The sequence below is a fragment of the Pseudorasbora parva genome, chromosome 16, assembly GCF_024679245.1.
Source record: "Pseudorasbora parva isolate DD20220531a chromosome 16, ASM2467924v1, whole genome shotgun sequence".
NCBI lineage: Eukaryota > Metazoa > Chordata > Actinopteri > Cypriniformes > Gobionidae > Pseudorasbora > Pseudorasbora parva.
Window position 1 is genome coordinate 2,523,159 of NC_090187.1, and position 18,498 is coordinate 2,541,656.

The following is an 18,498-nucleotide window of genomic DNA, read 5'->3' on the forward strand; positions in this document are numbered from 1 at the left end:
TAATTTCTGTCTGTGGCCAAATGTGCGAATGATCCGAGAGCTGCAAACATCAGACCTTTTGGGATTTTAAGGGTTACCATATCTTTGTTTGACCCTAACGCAGAGATTGTTTTTGTTATAATAATCATTAGTCGTGTTGACACTAACAGAATAAACGTACCTCACAATCCCCGCCTGGATCCGTTGCTCTTAGAAATAATCGGCTTTTCGTGAGGTAAATGATCTCAGGATTATTCCTTACCGTATCTCAAGACGATCTAAAGTGTTGATGAGTTTATTTGAGTTGAGTTTTGTTTTTAGTGTGACTGTACAAAAAAGATATATAATATAAACTTAACATATTATAATGATGACACTTGCCTGAATTACAAAAAACGACAGAGTTATTTGATAGGGATGGGCGATACCACTTATTTTGTTTTCGATACGATACCGATACTTTTAATGCCAGTATCACCGATATCTATACCGATACTTTTAATGCCAGTATCACCGATATCTATACCGATACTTTTAATGCCAGTATCACCGATATCGATACCGATACTTTTAATGCCAGTATCACCGATATCCATACCGATACTTTTAATGCCAGTATCACCGATATCCATACCGATACTTTTAATGCCAGTATCACCGATATCGATACCGATACTTTTAATGCCAGTATCACCGATATCTATACCGATACTTTTAATGCCAGTATCACCGATATCTATACCGATACTTTTAATGCCAGTATCACCGATATCGATACCGATACTTTTAATGCCAGTATCACCGATATCCATACCGATACTTTTAATGCCAGTATCACCGATATCCATACCGATACTTTTAATGCCAGTATCACCGATATCGATACCGATACTTTTAATGCCAGTATCACCGATATCGATACTGATACTTTTAATGCCAGTATCACCGATATCGATACCGATACTTTTAATGCCAGTATCACCGATATCGATACCGATACTTTTAATGCCAGTATCACCGATATCGATACCGATACTTTTAATGCCAGTATCACCGATATCTATACCGATACGATACTTTTAAACTTATTTTTTTAAATTATTAAATATATTAAATTATTTTAATGACTAAGAGTAAAAATACCCACTTAATATATTTGAAAGGTATTTAAACATTCAATATATCTTAATTGCAACTTATTAGATCATAATTTTTTAACACATGGATAAACGTTTAGTTGTAGTGAAATTAACAATGGAAATCTACAAATACTAGTCTATTTGAACTACGGCTACTGTAGTAAAAAAAAAAAAAACATGGTTCAGTTTCACAAGGGACTGCCAGTGACTGAACATTGCACTCATAAAATACAACCTTTTTATTCTTATAGGGATTTATATTAACATTAGTTACACCATAGAACATGATCAATTTCAACTTTTAACATTACATTTAAAGAGTATGATTGCACTATGTAGGCTACAATTTTTATTTGTTAGTTTGAATAGTTTGAAATAACTCAAACTATTATGTTTTTCTGTCTTCTGATGAGCATTATCCTGGTCTGTGTGTTTAAAAGCATCAATGGTTTCTTATGATAGTTTTGGGAAACGCAGTTCTGTTGTAATAGTGTCATCAGGTAACGGACGCACTCTTCTGCGATCGATTGGTTCTGTCTTGTAGCGTTTGCATGCATTCAGATGAGCAGGAAAATAGTCCTATACTACACAATTAACATAGTTTATTTGTATTGTATGCAAATAATCTTTAAACAAACAAAATTACTGGTAAAAAAACACCTTAGTATCGATATTTTTATTTGAGTATCAATACTTTCGATGCTTACATCAGTATCAATATATCGATACTTCATATCGATACGCCCATCCCTATTATTTGAGTCTCTTTTGCACTGATAAGAAAAGCGTCTATCGCTCCGGCAGGTCTGCTGACTCCATGGGGTTAATAACTCACCCTCATGTCGTTCTGAACCCAAAGAGACTGACACAGACGAGAAGGAACTGTTGAATAAAGTCGTTATTTTGTTCGCTTTTACACACAAAAAGTATTCTCGTCGCTCCATAACATTAATGTTGAACTCACATGGACTATTTTAGCAATGTCTTTACTACCTCTCGGGCCTTGAAAGTGTTAATTAAATTGCTATCTATAGAGGGGTCAGAAAGCTCTTAGATTTCATCAGAAATACCTTAATTTGTCTTCTGAATATGAACGAGGGTCCTACGGGTTTGGAGCGGCATGAGGGAGAGGACTTAATTACAATATTTTCATTTTAGGGTGAACCAACCCTTTAAAATAGTCTGTTTGATTCATAACATCTGGTCCTTGATATTAATCTGATCCACACATCTGTGTTTTAGTGGACGTTTCATTTGAGTCTGCGATGGCACGTGAAATTGAGTGCATCACCTGACCCAGAGAGAAATGAGCCATTAGTAATTGGGAAATATTTTGTTACATGTCGTGCCGCTCGCTTGCGGTGCAGTCGGTTTAACAGCCAATAAAGCGAGGTGTAAAGGAGATATTTATTCTGCAGCAGAGACAGCTCTGTGGATTTTAAGGGGAGCATTTGCGAGTCCAGAACTCGGTGAACTCGCGCTGAACTGCAGGGCTCAAACTGTGCAAACTTGCACTGACAGCACCAGTGGTTTTAATGGTTGCACGAGCTAGTATTGTCGCGGTTCTCACTTTCTGGGCTTAATTAGAGTTGTGTTTTTTCATGCTATACCCGAAGGGCCAGACTGAAGGTCACCGGTTAATGCGGTCTTGATTTACTCATTGTTTAATTAGAGCTTTCAAACAATTAAAACTTTTAATCGGATTAATTACATGATATGGCAATTAATTAATCAAATGAATCACAAATAATCGCACATATCAATATTTGCAGCTGAAACCCCTCTAATTAAAGATAATCTGACATTACACTTCATTATTGAGGTAGACGTGTTGTTGAATATGCTATATAAATGACTCTTGCTCTCACCAAGGCTGCATTTATCTGATTAAAATTACAGAAAGTGTCACATGATCCTTCAGAAATCATTCAATATGATTATATGATGCTCAAGAAACATTAAAGATACACTGTGTGATATTTCCCCCATCTAGCGGTGAAAAGATGACCATTAGTTTCTGTTCCTCTCAATTCTGATTTCGTTTTAACTCCTACGGTGGCCGATTTAGTCCAAGATTAACATGGCTTCCAGTTCGACCTCGTCAACGAGTGCCATCGAGTGTTAAAACGCGAAAGGCGAAGCTTGAATTTACGGGTATGTCCCTCTTTGGCTAATGTACTTTAAAGATGGAGGGGCAACATGGCGACCGGCATTCGAACCCCTCACCCGTATGTATTCTCAATGGTATATTATAAACTTACGAGAATACTTTATTACTTGAAAGAAGTAAATATACATTAATGAGCACATATATTTTTGAAAGAACTAAGTGTTTTTAGCTAAGAATAAACAAAAAAAGTTACACAGTGTAGCTTTAATGATTATTATCAGTGTTGAAAACAGTTGTGCTGCTGTGATACATTTTAATTTGATTTTGTTTGATAAATTGAAATTATATATTTTTTTTTGTGGAAAAGTTACTGGCACTTTTATTCAACTTCAAGTGTGCTTCATGAGTAAAAGTGTTATTTAAAAATATATTTGTATGGAAAATGTTATTTTTATGTACCGGTATATTCCATTCTACTCCATCTAGAGTTTATTTTCCTTATAATTTACATGCGAGTCAGGAGAACATGATTAATTGCATTAATTTTGGAACACTTTATTTTTAATAAATAATTAATAACACTAAATGAACATGTTAAATTTACAGCCCTAATTTATATGCAAATTCTGTTATGTGATCACAAGAGTGATTACAGTATCAAGGGAAATAATTAACAATTATTATTTTTATCATGATTATGCAGCTTTAGTTTTGATGTTTTCTTTAACACTCTTTCTAATTACACCCAATTTTACCAGTTCGCCCAGTACAAATCCATCTATTGTAGAAAACCGTGGCGCTTTACTCTCTGTTTGTGTTATCCAACTATAATGAACGGTAATTTGGTCTCTCCTGAACATGGTATCTCCACCAAAACATGCCAATTACACAGTGGCCAACAGAAAAATTACCACTCTGTAATCCGGGGCCGCTTCGACTCGAGCGTCTCCTTGTAAAGCCAATGAAAGCCTGTCATTTATCGAGCAGGTTTGTCTCTCAAGAGCTGATGACTGAAGAACAATCACCATTTCTCAACACTGGGCTCCACTCAGCAATAAGACAGAGTGGCTCTGCTCTCACTCAGTGTTTTTGTCCTGAATGTAATCAATTACCCTTAGCTCTGTAAATATAAGAGAACGTGAAACACTGCTCAAGTGCCTTGACAGACATTTCGTCTTCATCTGTACTGGTTCTTTCTCCCTTTCCCACAGATAGATTGGTGGATCATAGCCAATGACTCAATGACTGCCGTGGCTCAGTAGCTCGGACTCATCGCACCCTGAAGAGAGGAGAAAATGGACAGGCCGAAGGACTTCAGAATGCTGGCTCGAGCTCTCGGAAGGTCAGTGACGTCCTGTCGAGCTGTTGTGATGCCATTCAGTCTTATTTACAGGTCTGTTCCTGAATGTTTTCGCTTTACACATGAGGGAAAGCAATGTCAAATTCAGCCGCAGGCAGCAATTATACAGCCGATCCCGACGGCACGCCCTCTGGAAGATGGAGCCGACTGCTGTGGTCATGCCACTCCCTTTGGTGACCGTATGAAAAGTAGTTCAAGGACTATGAGTAGATTTACCAGTATTTATATTTTTATAGCTTTTGGCATCATGTATGGGATTATCCGGGCATAGTAGCAATGCTATGATATGATGATGTGATATGTGAATGATATGTGGCAATGAAAGAGACAATTGTTGGACAAACAAGAAAATGTTAGGGAGGGACGATTAGGGAAGAGATCCAATGATATTTAACAATGCATATTTTATCTCCCTCATCTGAACTTTAAAGAGCAGTTGCAACTGCATTAGTAAGGGATTTTATAATAAGAGTCCCGGTGTATTTCGAGTTTGGTTATAATTAAAAGTCACGCATTATATAAACGTTTAGTTACACAATAAAGTGCATTTAATTCCATTCTCATTTAATTCATAGTCAGAAGGAAAGACTAAGAGCAGTATTTGACACATATCATTCAATAAAGTATCAGGGTTATAATAGTTCACTAAGAACATTCAAACATTCATTACTTGAAATTAAATAAATGTTAAGTGAAATAAAAAATAAATAAATAAAAAAACCTTATTTGAAGCTTTAGCTTAACCTGATATACTAACTAAAACCGAAATCAACATTATAAAAACGATATAGATGTTTTTAAAAAACAAACAAAACCAGTTAATGGAGCTCTTTCGTGTATTTTAATGTCAAAAACAATTGTCAAAATGTCAGTTTTGACACATATTCAAGTAACAGTCGGTTAAAATGCTTAACTGCTCAATTAATGCATTACAATTGAACTAAACTCGTTCGATTTTATTCAACTAAAACTAAACACAATCCAGGTGACTAAAATATGACTAAAACTAAATCAAACTGTGCTATTAATATGAACACTGATATGCACAGATGATTTTTTGAGATAATGACTGGCATCCGGAATTACTGGGACGAGAAAGGCTCCATTTGTTAACATTAGTTAAGATACTTCTAAAGTATTGATCAATAATATTAATTGAATCATTTACTAATGCATTATTAAATACACAAGTTGTATCTGTTGATATTATTTAATGGAATTTAACATGAACTAGCAATGAGCGGTTTTATTTTTATTAACTTATGTAAACAATTATTAATAATACTGTAACAAATGTCTTGCTTATTGTTAGTTAAATAAGGAATAATTGACAACGAGCCATTGAATTATTAGAAAAATAAGGCACACCCAAGGTGTATGCATTATTTTCCAATGATTAAACAAAACAGAGTCAATTATTCCACTTATACCACAGACATGTTCAGATGATGTATTTCAAGTCATTTGTCCTTTAAACACTCTAGTGTGCTCTAGTAATTAATTTTGCGTCGCATCCCAAGCCTCCGTTGATGATTCCAAAACTTCATTTTAAAGCTCATACTAGCAGACTAATGCAGTTAGTAATGCAGAGAGAGAGAGAGAGAGAGAGAGAGAGAGAGAGAGAAAGAGAGAGAGAGAGAGAGAGAGAGAGAGAGAGAGAGAGAGAGAGAGAGAGAGAGAGAGAGAGAGAGAGAGTGAGAAGTCGTGTGTGAATTACCTGAGTCTGTGCGTCTCTCAGTGTTCGTCATCTTGACTAATAGTGAAACTAAGTTTATCTGCTTCAAGAACAGTGGTGCTATTACTTCACTAGTGAGAATGTCATGTAGCTTTTAATTTGCTAGACTATTTTACTGATAAAATCATCAGAGCAGCACGAACACGTTTCTGTGCAAGTGTGTGTCCCTACTGTGTGTGTGTGCGTTTAAGTGGGAAAGTGTGCACATAATAAAACATGGAAATAATTTGTCATTTGTATCCTATTATATTTATTTGTTTGGTCAGTGTTGTTGTGGGTTTTGGTTTTTATTGCTGTTGTAGTCTGAAAAAACTGAAATCATTTGCTGGAGCGAAATGGAGCTGTAATGCGGTCAAAACCTGCTGGAACTATTTTAGCCATGCGTTTCCCTGTCAACCAATCAGATTCAAGCATTCAACAGTCCCGGCGTATAGTTAATGCATTAATCTAACGTTAACTAGTGGGAACGTAGTGTGAAGTGTTATTGATTTTATTAGGAGAATGGTGTCAAACATTGCTTGTTGTAAGGTTTGTTCTGAAGATGATCTAAGTAAAGATTGGACAAGCTTTGTAGGATGAGTAGCAAAAAACACTATTAGAATCTGTGAAAATGTTGGAAATACGGACCTCGGAAAATTGATAATCATATTGTTCTACACACAAACTTGCATTTGTGCCAAATTATTGCATCAAATACAGCATAGCTAAAACCTTTTAAAACCTTTGACCAGCATGAAGAGCATCTATAGTGTGTGTTGTTCATCTCTTTGCTGTTTTAACGGTTTCCAGAGTTTCCAGTACACTGAAAAAACAGTGTACGCAACTAAATTTTGTTTCTTTTTTAAACGTGATTTCTTTGCTTTTGATTAATGTGATTCTCTAAAATGTGTAATCTACTAGATTACATTATTTGGGGTAAATGTGAACCAATTAAGTACTCCAACATGACTTTTGCTAAAAAAAAAACAAAACTGTAGTTCCCAGCATGCTTTGCTTGGGACTTGATGAGAAGAGTAAAATGGTTGAACTTAAGTTTTATTTTATGTTTTTTTGTGCAAAATTAAAAAAGGGGGATACTTTGTATTTGTCAATAGTAATGTTTAATTAGGTTGCAATAATTAGGCCCATTTAAATTAGACTGGGTTACCATAGTGGAGAAGAGTGGAGCGATTGCTTAGGCTGTGGACTGATACAACACATGTCATTAAAGAGCATTTCATAGCCTTTGACATGTTCATTATGTGCTATGGCTGACTAACAGAATGAACGCTAGTTACTACAGTCTTATACATGACTGTCAATGACAACAAAATAAATAAAAAAATAAATAAAATAATCTTGTGACCCCTTCCCCCCTTCATTCCATAATGTTGAAGATATGTGAACAAATTATGTTTGTTTAAGTTAATTGATTCATGTGGAACAGATGTACATGATTAAATCATGTAAATCCAACACACCTTTTTTTCAGTGTAGGTCAGAGCTATTGGAGATTGTTTTTTCCCATTGAGTTCAGGCATGATGTTGGACGTCTGGCGCTTCAGTTCATCCCCAAGCTTCTCAGTTTTAGTCTGGACTTTCTGCTGGCCAGTCAAATCCACATTAAACTCAATAAACCACGTTATATGCCCTTAGCTTTGTGCACCGAGGCATTATCATGCTGGCACAGAAAAGTGCCAGCATGATAATGCCTCAAGTCTCAATTCTACAAAAATGATCTGCCTAGGGAGATTTCATGGCTGTTCACTGGATTGTAAGGAGTGTAATGAAATATCCAAACTTGTTAATTAGAAGACATACAGCAGGACAGTGCTAAAAGTGGCCATTGCTCTACTGGTCTGGTCTCTGTTGGCTCGCGGACTGTCTGGTTTTTATATCTGTGGGAGTGAACACATTTAAGAGCACTAAATGGCCATACCTCAGGGAAGCCGTGACCCTTTGACTCCCCACCATATCTGCGGTGGCTCGAATCGATGCAGTGGTGACAGTGAGAGAACCCGTGCCGTCTGAATTTGGATTCCCTAGAGATCCTCCTTCACAAAGGGACACTGGTCTTGAACCCTGGAAGTGAGATGATTCCTGCAAACTGTAAATGTATCCGGACTTTTGTGTACATGTTGCAACTTGGAAAAATGGCCCAGCTGAGAGCAAGTGAGAAATCACTGTTTGTTGGATGGAATTCTGCCTCATTTTCAGTTTTTGCAAAGTGATCGTTTGATGAATCAGTGAAAATTGCTTTTGCCGATGTGGAATAAATGTTTTCACAGCCTCAGAATGAAAATGATGGGGTTATGACTGACAGCCCATCTAATTATCAGTGGAAAATCATTTTGTTGCCAAGTCTGTTTATGTTTTGTAAGCAAACACCCAGCCAGATGTTGTGCTGAATATGTCCAATTCAATGTCCAATTGTATTGATATTTTTACAACAGCTCATCATTTAGAGAGCATCTGCGCTATACTGATAAACATGTGTATGTGCATGTATTCTGTATGTATTCTAAATAAACTCCTCAAATCATCTTCACTATTAATGTTCCTTCAAAGAGATAATTTACTTCAGATTAAAATCCAGTAAACTATAGCTTTGTGAATGAGCTATGGGGTTTTATGTTTGCATTGCTCATCAAAATAAGTTAGGCAATTGTATACGTTTTTAACCTGATTAAACGAAGAATGATGATGTTTTGTATGGACAGTTGGGTTATAGAGATCCGTGTTTGGGCTGTAAGATGCAGTTTTGGAAGAGACTCGTGGTGGCAGGAGGATGTTTAAGCTTCGGTCAGTCAGGCAGATGGCATTTGGCAGCTCTGTCTGTGGCTGGACGCCCTCATTGACTAGCAGCAGGTGCTCAGGGCGTCCAGAGGTGCCAGCTGTGTGCAGGGGAGCGAGGATAGGAACAGGCACCGCCGAGCCACAGCGCTCGTTAGGAATTGGACAAACAAAGATAAAGGCACTCAGATTGGATCCTAACGAAATCTCGTTGCTCGCTCACTGTGATGGCCTGTGTGTATGCGTTCTCTTCTAGCGGGATGTCTCTGTTTCACTTTTACCTCTGCCAGTGGAAACACACTCCATTTACATTGGCTTATTGCATCCCTCCACTCCAGATACCGCTCTCTTAGTCTCTATCTCACCCTGTTTTGAAATTCATTTATGCAGTCGCAAGGAAAGTTGGGGATCAAGCCAGGAGGGCATCTGAGGAAGAAGCATAATTCAATGAATTAGCCGTTAGTGTCTGGAACAGCAAGATAGTCTCCGTGTGTCTTCAGGGCTTCCAAACTGAGACCTTTTAATGTATGCGACACCATGAAGACTATACCTAATGGCTGTAGTTTGGTTGGTAGAGTATGGTTTTGGTGATTAAAAACGAAGCACTTGCTTACAGAGTTTGCCTCAGTGGGACATGGACCTTCATAATGTGTTGAGAAGACAGCTTATACTACCCAAAAGACTCAGGAGGCGAGAATAACATTTGAATAAGATTTAATTACAGTTTTTTTTACAATGAGTATCATAGATTAAATGATACAGTTCTTTTGCGTGTATAGGCCCCACCCAACCATTAATGCCAGCGTCAGTATCTACGAACGTAGAAATGGATGGGGACAGAACTTATGCCTGGTTCAGACTACACGATATTAGCCCGAATTTGGCAGGATCTGTGTGATGTAAGGTGTCGTAGGGATTCGTAAACGATAATGGACGTCGGGACGCAAGAATCGATCGTTTCATCTCGTATAGTGTGTCATAGTGTACGACAACCGAATCCGCGTCTGTGATAGTTCACGACGTCATGACAGAAAGACTAGCATGTTTAATTTTTTTTGCGGTCCTTCACGACGGGTTCTGTCACGTGTGACGCTGACCAACCGGAGCACAGACAGTTTCCGTACACAGCTTTCAAACACGGCGAAACGCATGAGAGATTACGGAGCGGCTAACTTTAGGTGGAATTATAAAATGGAGGAAAGGTTCGTGGAGCTGTGGCAATAGTATTACTGCCTGTATGATGTGCCATCGACGGACTACCACAACCAAATAAGAAAAATGCTGGCGAACGATAGCGGAAGCCCTTCAGGAACCCGGTGAGTTACGTTACTGGAATGTAAGCTGTAAAGATGTTTTACAAACACGTTGTGGTGGCAAGCTTTTACTACTGGCTAATAACTAAATATTTAATATAAAAAGAACAATATTTTACCTCAAGTTCTCTTTGGAGGATTGACAGCCCATAATGTCCTCTTCCAGCAAGCCAGGAACGCGTCCTTTGTTGGGTTTTCTTTCTATTTTTGTGCTTTTCTAAACATAAAACCGCCAAAACACGCTGCTTCAGACTTTGTTTGTTTCCGCTCTTGTTTCTTAAAGTCAATGACATCACGCACGTCGGCAACAAGCGTTGATTGGTCGAGTAGCAACGTGTAGTCTGTCATGTTTCTAGTCCAGGACACAACAAGATTTTAGGAGTAAACATCGCATAATCTAAAACAGTAACTATCGTCACAGACAAAAATATCTTGTAGTCTGAACCAGGTATTGTATACTACAGATGACGAATAATGATTGGCTATAGATAATTAATGAATGATGTGACATAGGAGTCTTCCAGGTAGACTACGCTAGAGCTTCCATTTCTGTTTTTTTCTCTACATACTGCATCATAAAAAAAAGATGCATGCTTGGAATGGGGATTTCATATTGTTCATTTGATGATGGATGTTTTCTCATTGGCAACAGTGACTGCTTGGATTTTTTTTTTTTTTTCATGAGGAATAGACCCGTTAATAACAATAAAGGTTATTTTTCAGCTGTAGTCTGTTATGTGTTTGTCTCACAGTGCTTTGCTTTTATTGACTGAATTCAAAGTCAAGAGATTTGGAACAATTGTATTAAATGCTTTGTTCCATCCCAATGGTCGTCCGTCACAAACATGGACACAGATTCATTATAGACAGTTCTCTGTTCAGTTTATTGTTCTCTGACCTTTATGTTCGTAATGAGACGGGACATGTGGGTGTGTAGATCAAGCCTCCTCCCATATCAAAGCTGTTTTATGTCCCACCACCCATCTCCTTGATTGGTATAGCATGTTATGGGTCTGTGTCTCTCGTCGAACACTAATGGGCTGACACCATTGGATAATAGTCAGATCCCTGTGTCCTCCCGGGTGCCATCAAAGATCATTGCAGCACGGGAATAATGGAAGCACACTCTATTCTGGCTGTTAGGAGTTTTAAGAGTCTTGCAAACCATTGGGAACACTTACTAAATCTCAGCATGCAGCGTTAATAGTGCTGTGCTTTATGTAATACGATGTTGGTTTGAAAACGTCCACAAGTATGAAAGGGTTTTAAATTATATAAAGGTGATGTTTTTATTTTTGTATGTTCAAATACTCTATCACGGTTTAATATTCATCGACAACTATATAAGTAGGACAACTCTTCACAAAACAAGGTTTAGGAGAGTGTTTATTGGGATTTTTAACCATTTTTCTAGAAGTACATTTGTTGGAACAAGAAAAAGGGGCCATCCCCAATAGCTGGGAGCATGAAATTGTTCAAAAATGTATTGGTATGCTGAAGCATTAAGAGTTCCTTTCACTGGAACTAAAAAGGCCAAGCCCAAACCCTGAAAAACAACCCTAACCCATAACCCCCCCTCCACTAAACTTTATGCTTGGCACAATGCAGTCAGGCAAGTCCCATTCTCCTGGCAACCGCCAAACCCAAACCCAACTGCTCTAGAGTCCAGTGGCGGCTGCTTTACTCCACTGCATCCCACGCTTTGCATTGCTCTTGGTGATGTATGGCTTGGATGAGCTGCTCGGCCATGGAAACCCATTCCATGAAGCTCTCTACGCTGTTCTTGAGCTCATCTGAAGGCCACAGAAGTCTGGAGCTGTTGACTCTACAGAAACTTGGTGACATGTGCGCACTGTGACCCTCAGCATGCGCTGACCCCACTCTGTGATTTTAACTGACGGAAATTGACTGAGGTGGAGGAGTTTCTTTGGAGGAGTGTCCCAATACGTTTGGCAATATTGTGTATGTATTAGGCTGACCAATATAGCAGAGTGTTTGGGAAAGCTCATTTAAGTTTATTGCAGTTCTATTAGGTGATGCTAGTGGCACATGATGGACATTTTCTTCCCTTCTAAAGTGATTTTACTAATGGTGTGTGTTTCTGTGGACCATGCACTTGATCACCAATATAATGATTCATGATATTGAGCAGCTGCAGATCAGACTGTTGAGGTTTTCTAATATTGACTTATTTGTGGTAAACATGTTGAGCATGTCGTTTTTATCTATCCTGATCTTTTGCTTTAAATTTATTCAATTTATTTAGTTCTGTGAGCATTGAGCGGTTTATTAAAGGAGGTGCACATCTTTTTATCTTGCTTGTTGTCTTTTTCATTACCTTATTTGTTATGGTAAACACTTTATTTTAGGGTTCAGTTATTAACTATTAAGTAGTTGCTTATTATCATGCATATTACTATGACATTGGCTGCAAAGCTCATATTAATGCCTCATTCTGCATGACCTTATTCTACATCCCTTAATCCGACCCAATACCTAAACTTAAATCCTACAAAATCTACCTTACTAACTATTAATAAGCAGTAAATTAGGAGTTTATTGAGGGAAAAGTTATAGTTAATAGTGAATATGTGTTCCCCATACTAAAGTGTTACCTTTATATTTATTTATGCATGCATGCTTTAGTTTTTCAAACTGACCTTGACAGCCAACGACCATAATGCATTTTCACTGTAAAAAAATAAAATAATAATACAAATTTTGAGCAATTTGTTTGAAAGTTGCATTCAATATGGCCATGACACTTCAGTTTATAAATGTCCTTCTTCTCCGTCAGAGAAGTCATCTCAAACTGATTATAAGCACTATTCCAGCTGTGGTACCTTTTGTTCAGAAAGTGTTGGGTTTGTGTGGCTGCTGGGGATCAACCCCTTAATGAATAACTTGTGTTACACATATTGCATTTGAATAAAAATACCATGCCCATATGTTTAGAGAAAAGCTGAATCCTACGCTGTAGTAGACGAGAGAGAGAGAGAGAGAGAGAGAGAGAGAGAGAGAGAGAGAGAGAGAGAGAGAGAGAGAGAGAGAGAGAGAGAGAGAGAGAGAGATGGGAGAAAGAGAAGAGATTGCTCTCAGCTCCCAGACGCCTCAGCCATCTGCTACTCTATGGTCCTGCTGGTGGATTCCACCTCAGCCTACATTCACACTCGCCGCCTTCTGATTGGCCAGTGCTGCAGGATAACAGTGTGATGTCATGGAATCTTTTGACGAGAGTGGCTGAGCCCTCGCCATGACAACATCCCAAAAAATCACAATTGACTGGTTTGAGTAGGAGGACCGCTCGACAGCACAGTCTGACAGACATCTCACTTTAAAGATTGTGATTTGAGTTCTTTTGTGTTTCTGAACCGTCTGACACACATACCATATATTTACCTACCCACTCACCTAATACAGCTTCTGAATGAAGCCTGCTTTGCTCTCCACTTGTCAACTTTTACGCACTGTGGCCTACTATTTTTTTTTTTTTTTTTATAACAGAAATGTTGAATTTGTGTGTATATACATCTGCATACATTTTTAGTTTTAGTCATAGATCACTGCAACAACCCTGGTGTGTGTGACTGTGTGTGTGCGTTTGTGGGCATGTCTTTGTGACATATGAGGACACAAATGTGTTTAATGACATGGGTATGACACAGGTTACAAGGAGAGGGTGAAATAGAGGGTGCGTGTGCGTGCGTGCGTGCGTGCGAGTGCGTGCGTGTGTGCGAGTGCGTGCAAGTGTGCGAGTGCGTGCGTGTGTGCGAGTCCGTGCGAGTGTGTGCGAGTGCGTGCGTGTGTGCGAGTGCGTGCGAGTGTGCGAGTGCGTACGAGTGCGTGCGTGTGTGCGAGTGCGTGCGAGTGTGCGAGTGCGTGCGTGTGTGCGAGTGCGTGCGAGTGTGCGAGTGCGTGCGTGTGTGCGAGTGCGTGCGAGTGTGCGAGTGTGAGTGCGTGCGTGTGTGCGAGTGCATGCGAGTGCGTGCGTGTGTGCGAGTGTGCGAGTGCGAGTGCGAGTGCGTGCGTGTGTGCGAGTGCGTACGAGTGCGTGCGTGTGTGCAAGTGCGTGCGAGTGCGTGTGTGCGTGCGTGCCTGTGAATTTGGCTGTATGTTTGTGTAAATGTGTGTAAATGAATTCAATTTGTATTAATACACATAAGTTGTTTAAATGTTTAAACAACTGCATTTTACAACTCAAGACAACTAAACAACTAAAATGTTAAAACATTATTATAATCTTTTTAAAATGTTGCATATATTTTATGTAATAATTAACATATTTTCCTGAAAAAAATATGTATATAAATTACATACTTTCAAAAAAAAAAAAAAAAAAAAAAAACCTGTTATGTAAAATGTCATGAATTTGATGAGCTCCTTTTGACATTTTTGACAACTTCTCTCCAGTACACTCAGGTCTGACTGCATGCATTTTGTTTTTTGGGCATGGTTCTGTTGTTAGATGAGAGCAAAGAGACAACTTCTCAAAAAATGCTTGCGTGTGTGTGTGTGTGTGTGTGTGTGTGTGTGTGTGTGTGTGTGTGTGTGTGTGTGTGTGTGTGTGTGTGTGTGTGTGTGTGTGTGTGTGTGTGTGTGTCAGTGGTTTAAAGCAACCTCGCTGTAATCATTCAGGTGTGGTGAGAGCCGAATGCACACAGCTGCAGTCTGTCAAGCCAACAGAGTTTCAGATCCTCCTCCTAATCTGAGCACTACCGCTGACTGTGTGCTATTCCACTTTTCCCCCTTTATTTGCCTCTCCGACATTATTCCTGCCGCACTGAAATGCGTGCATGTAGCGCTATAATGAATCCAATCAGCTGCTGAGTCAGAGAAACCAGGTAAAAGACAATGGGAAATGTGCATGTGGGTATTGAGTATGTTTGGCACGACGCGCGCTCTGTTTTAAGTGCCGTAGTGGTTGAGAAGTGTCTGAAGTTTACTGGCTCTCAGAGGGTAGCCAGGGGACATCATGTTTACCCAACTGCATTATCCAACAACCCTGAACTTAATGCAGAAAGCAGCTGGAGCTGATCCAGAGCTCTGCTCTCCATCCACTTCCTCTCCGACGCTCCGTTTCTTTATCTCTCCTGCCAGTGTGTCTCATGCATTTCTGAGGGCATCCGTTTCTCTCCTCTCTGCCACTGCTAGGTGGTGTGTGCATGTGTATCTGTGTTAGACAGAGAGAGCGAGTGTGTAACTCTTGGAGCTGGAGGGCCCATCTGTTTAAACACTGCAGAGAGCTAGTGAGAATCTCTCCCACAATCCTCTCTGCCTGGACGGGGAGCAGGATGCATAGACAGATGCTCTCATCCACAAAGCCCCATAGTCCTAATGCCTGAGGTTCTGCGGCTGCTTCATACAGCTCATATTTCTTATGCTGAGAGTTCTGATGTTCAAACTCTCTGTGATCCTTTGTGACTTACAGTAAAGATCGACAGAGTCTCTAGAGTCCTGAAGTCTATTGCTCAAAAATCACACTACATGATGTCACAGCCGCACTCCTGTCCTGAAGAGGGATTGGTTGAACACAAGCTGTAAAGGTCCAAGAAATAATTTTAACAGTTATTTAAGAATGTTTTTTTGGGGGCATTATTTGTGGATATTGTTAATATTTGATAACAAGCTAATGGAGAGAATATTTTAATCTCAATACTTAATTATGTTGATTTAAGAGTTAGGGCTTAATCAAACCATTTAAACGAACACAGTTCTCACGTTCACGTCCAGCTCCAAGGTGTTTAAATATCAAATGCACTGGCACATCTGTTTCCCCATCTGAGTGTGTGTGTGTGTGTGTGTGTGTGTGTGTGTGTGTGTGTGTGTGTGTGTGTGTGTGTGTGTGTGTGTGTGTGTGTGTGTGCGTGCGCGTGCGCGTGCGCGTGCGCGTGCGTGTGCGTGTGTGTGTTTGTGTGTGTGTGTGTGTGTGTGTGGGTGGGTGGGTGTCCCCCCATGGGTGTCTGGACTAACCCGGGTGTGTTCAGGAGCGTTGCTTTTATGAGGAACTGAAAACCACTGACCAACACACACCTGCTCTAAAGTCAATAGTGCAGTATTTTGTGTTATTAAAAGAGTCTGTTAGCCCAAGGGCGATGCTTATTACACACACAGGGATGTGCAGTAGCACACATACATTTTTAAATATTATAAAATAAAAGGCTTCCTCTCTAGGGAAGCGTTCAGTCTCTCCTCATGATAATAGTGAATCCGCTCATGGCTCGAGCACAACTGGCTTTTAAAGGGAAAGGGAGATGAGACTCTGATTGGTTTATTGCACATTATGCCCAACACACACCCATGACCCATTAAGAGACGAGGGACGGCCCTAGGTACACTTAAGCCTGGCGCACTGACTGTTTTTTTTCAATGAGTGCCTTTACATGCACACCAGTAAGCTGATAACTCACAAAAATCAGCTTATTGAAATAATCAGTTTTCCCGTTTACATGCAAACCAGTAAACTGACAACGCAAGTAAACCGCGTTTACATGACTTTATTAATAAACCGTGTTATTTCCTTGTAGAAATGTCAAAAATAATAATGTCCGTATCTGACTCTGAGTTTTTCAAATGTTTCGTCAGTTGAGATGTTAATAAAGCGTGAGCTGGAGATTACGGCTCATATTATCCCTCATCAGGTCCAGATGCAGCGTTCTGACTGAACCTCTTCTACTTCTGCTGTGAGATGAGAACACATCTTTACAATGTTCTGGGTCTTAAAAGAGTCTGCGTTTGTGATATATGACCTTATTTCATGCAAAACGCCAGCTCGCTCTGCTGGATGCGTTTAAATCTGCTTTTAGTTTGCGTTGTTGTCCCCTATCACACACATGAGCACTTCAATAAGCCGACAGAAAGCAGGTTAACGCGTTTACATGCCGCGTGAAATCAGGGTACGAGGAAAAAAACGACCCGTGTCGACCGGTTTATGCTTACGCCGTTTATGAGCTTACTTAGATAAAAGAAAACGGGTTACCGCGTTTACATGACCATGTTCATTGGTGGATTAATAGGCATAATCATCTTAAGAACGTGCATGTAAACACACACATTGTTAAACTAACAAAAAGTGGACTTAGTCATGCTCTAACGACACCTGCGCCATGAGCTTCAGATCGTTAAACTAGGGCCCATTGTGTCTTTCATAAGCCCCTTTCCCACTGCGATTCCGGCAAATACACGGATAAAGCTAGATTTGGTCCATTCACACTGCCAGCGAAATACCGTAATATGTGCGCTTTCACACACAACCCGTAACGGTCCCGGGTCGAGTTGACACATGACATCCTGATGTGACGTATAACGGTGAGCGATCTCAGCTTCAGCGCGGATAGTAAGGAGCTCCGTGGTCTCGACTTGTGTCCAGTTTGCGCTCATTTCTGCTTGTTTAATTTTAGTTTCTTTTGTATACGAACACTCTCTGCGTTTAAAACACAGACGAGCTCTTCTGGCACTGCAGGGTTGTATTATTGAAAAAACAAGCTCTAGGAGTCGCACGATAACTACGTACACGTTGCGGCATTAGTTTTGGCTTTTGTTCACACAGTGCTCGTCCCGGGTACAATCCCTGCAATGTTACTAGGTCCCCGACCCGGGTTCAATTCGGTAATCAATCCCGGGACGTGGTTGCTTTCACACAGAAGGCGACCCGGCAATGCTCCGGGAATATTGCGGGTCCGACTCGCAGTGTGAAAGGGGCTTTACGGAAGCACATATTGGTAACATATTGGTTATTGGCTGGTATATGGAAACACTATATTCTACAGTTCTGTGAAAATTGTGGCTGATAACCGATAATTCGTTATGTTTAAAAAGCCGATAACCAATATATTGGCCAATAAATATAAATCCAAATGTCTTATTTTTGAGAGCGTGATTACAAAAAAAGTCTCACCATTAAATCCATATCCCAAACACACAATTATAATGTTCTCATATGTTGCCGATATGAGCTTGAGTAGCTCTTTTTTGAAGTTATTATAATTATATTTTAAGCCGTTAAACATATATCGGCCTATGCTGATACTGTTGTCGTTATATTGTGCATCCCTTAATCTTAACCCAAGTAGTTCCTTCATATTAACCAGTAT

The 18,498-nt window shown here is 39.6% G+C and overlaps 1 protein-coding gene across 1 annotated transcript in view; it reads left to right on the forward strand.

The window, feature by feature from the left end:
• Positions 1-18,498, forward strand: part of si:cabz01090165.1 (uncharacterized protein LOC100333421 homolog) — a 217,706-nt gene that overhangs the window by 112,968 nt on the left and 86,240 nt on the right. Inside the window, exon 2 of the mRNA XM_067419604.1 lies at positions 4,440-4,570. Coding sequence (XP_067275705.1) covers positions 4,524-4,570 — 47 coding nt within the window. The 5' untranslated portion in view covers positions 4,440-4,523. The remainder of the gene's footprint in view (positions 1-4,439; positions 4,571-18,498) is intronic.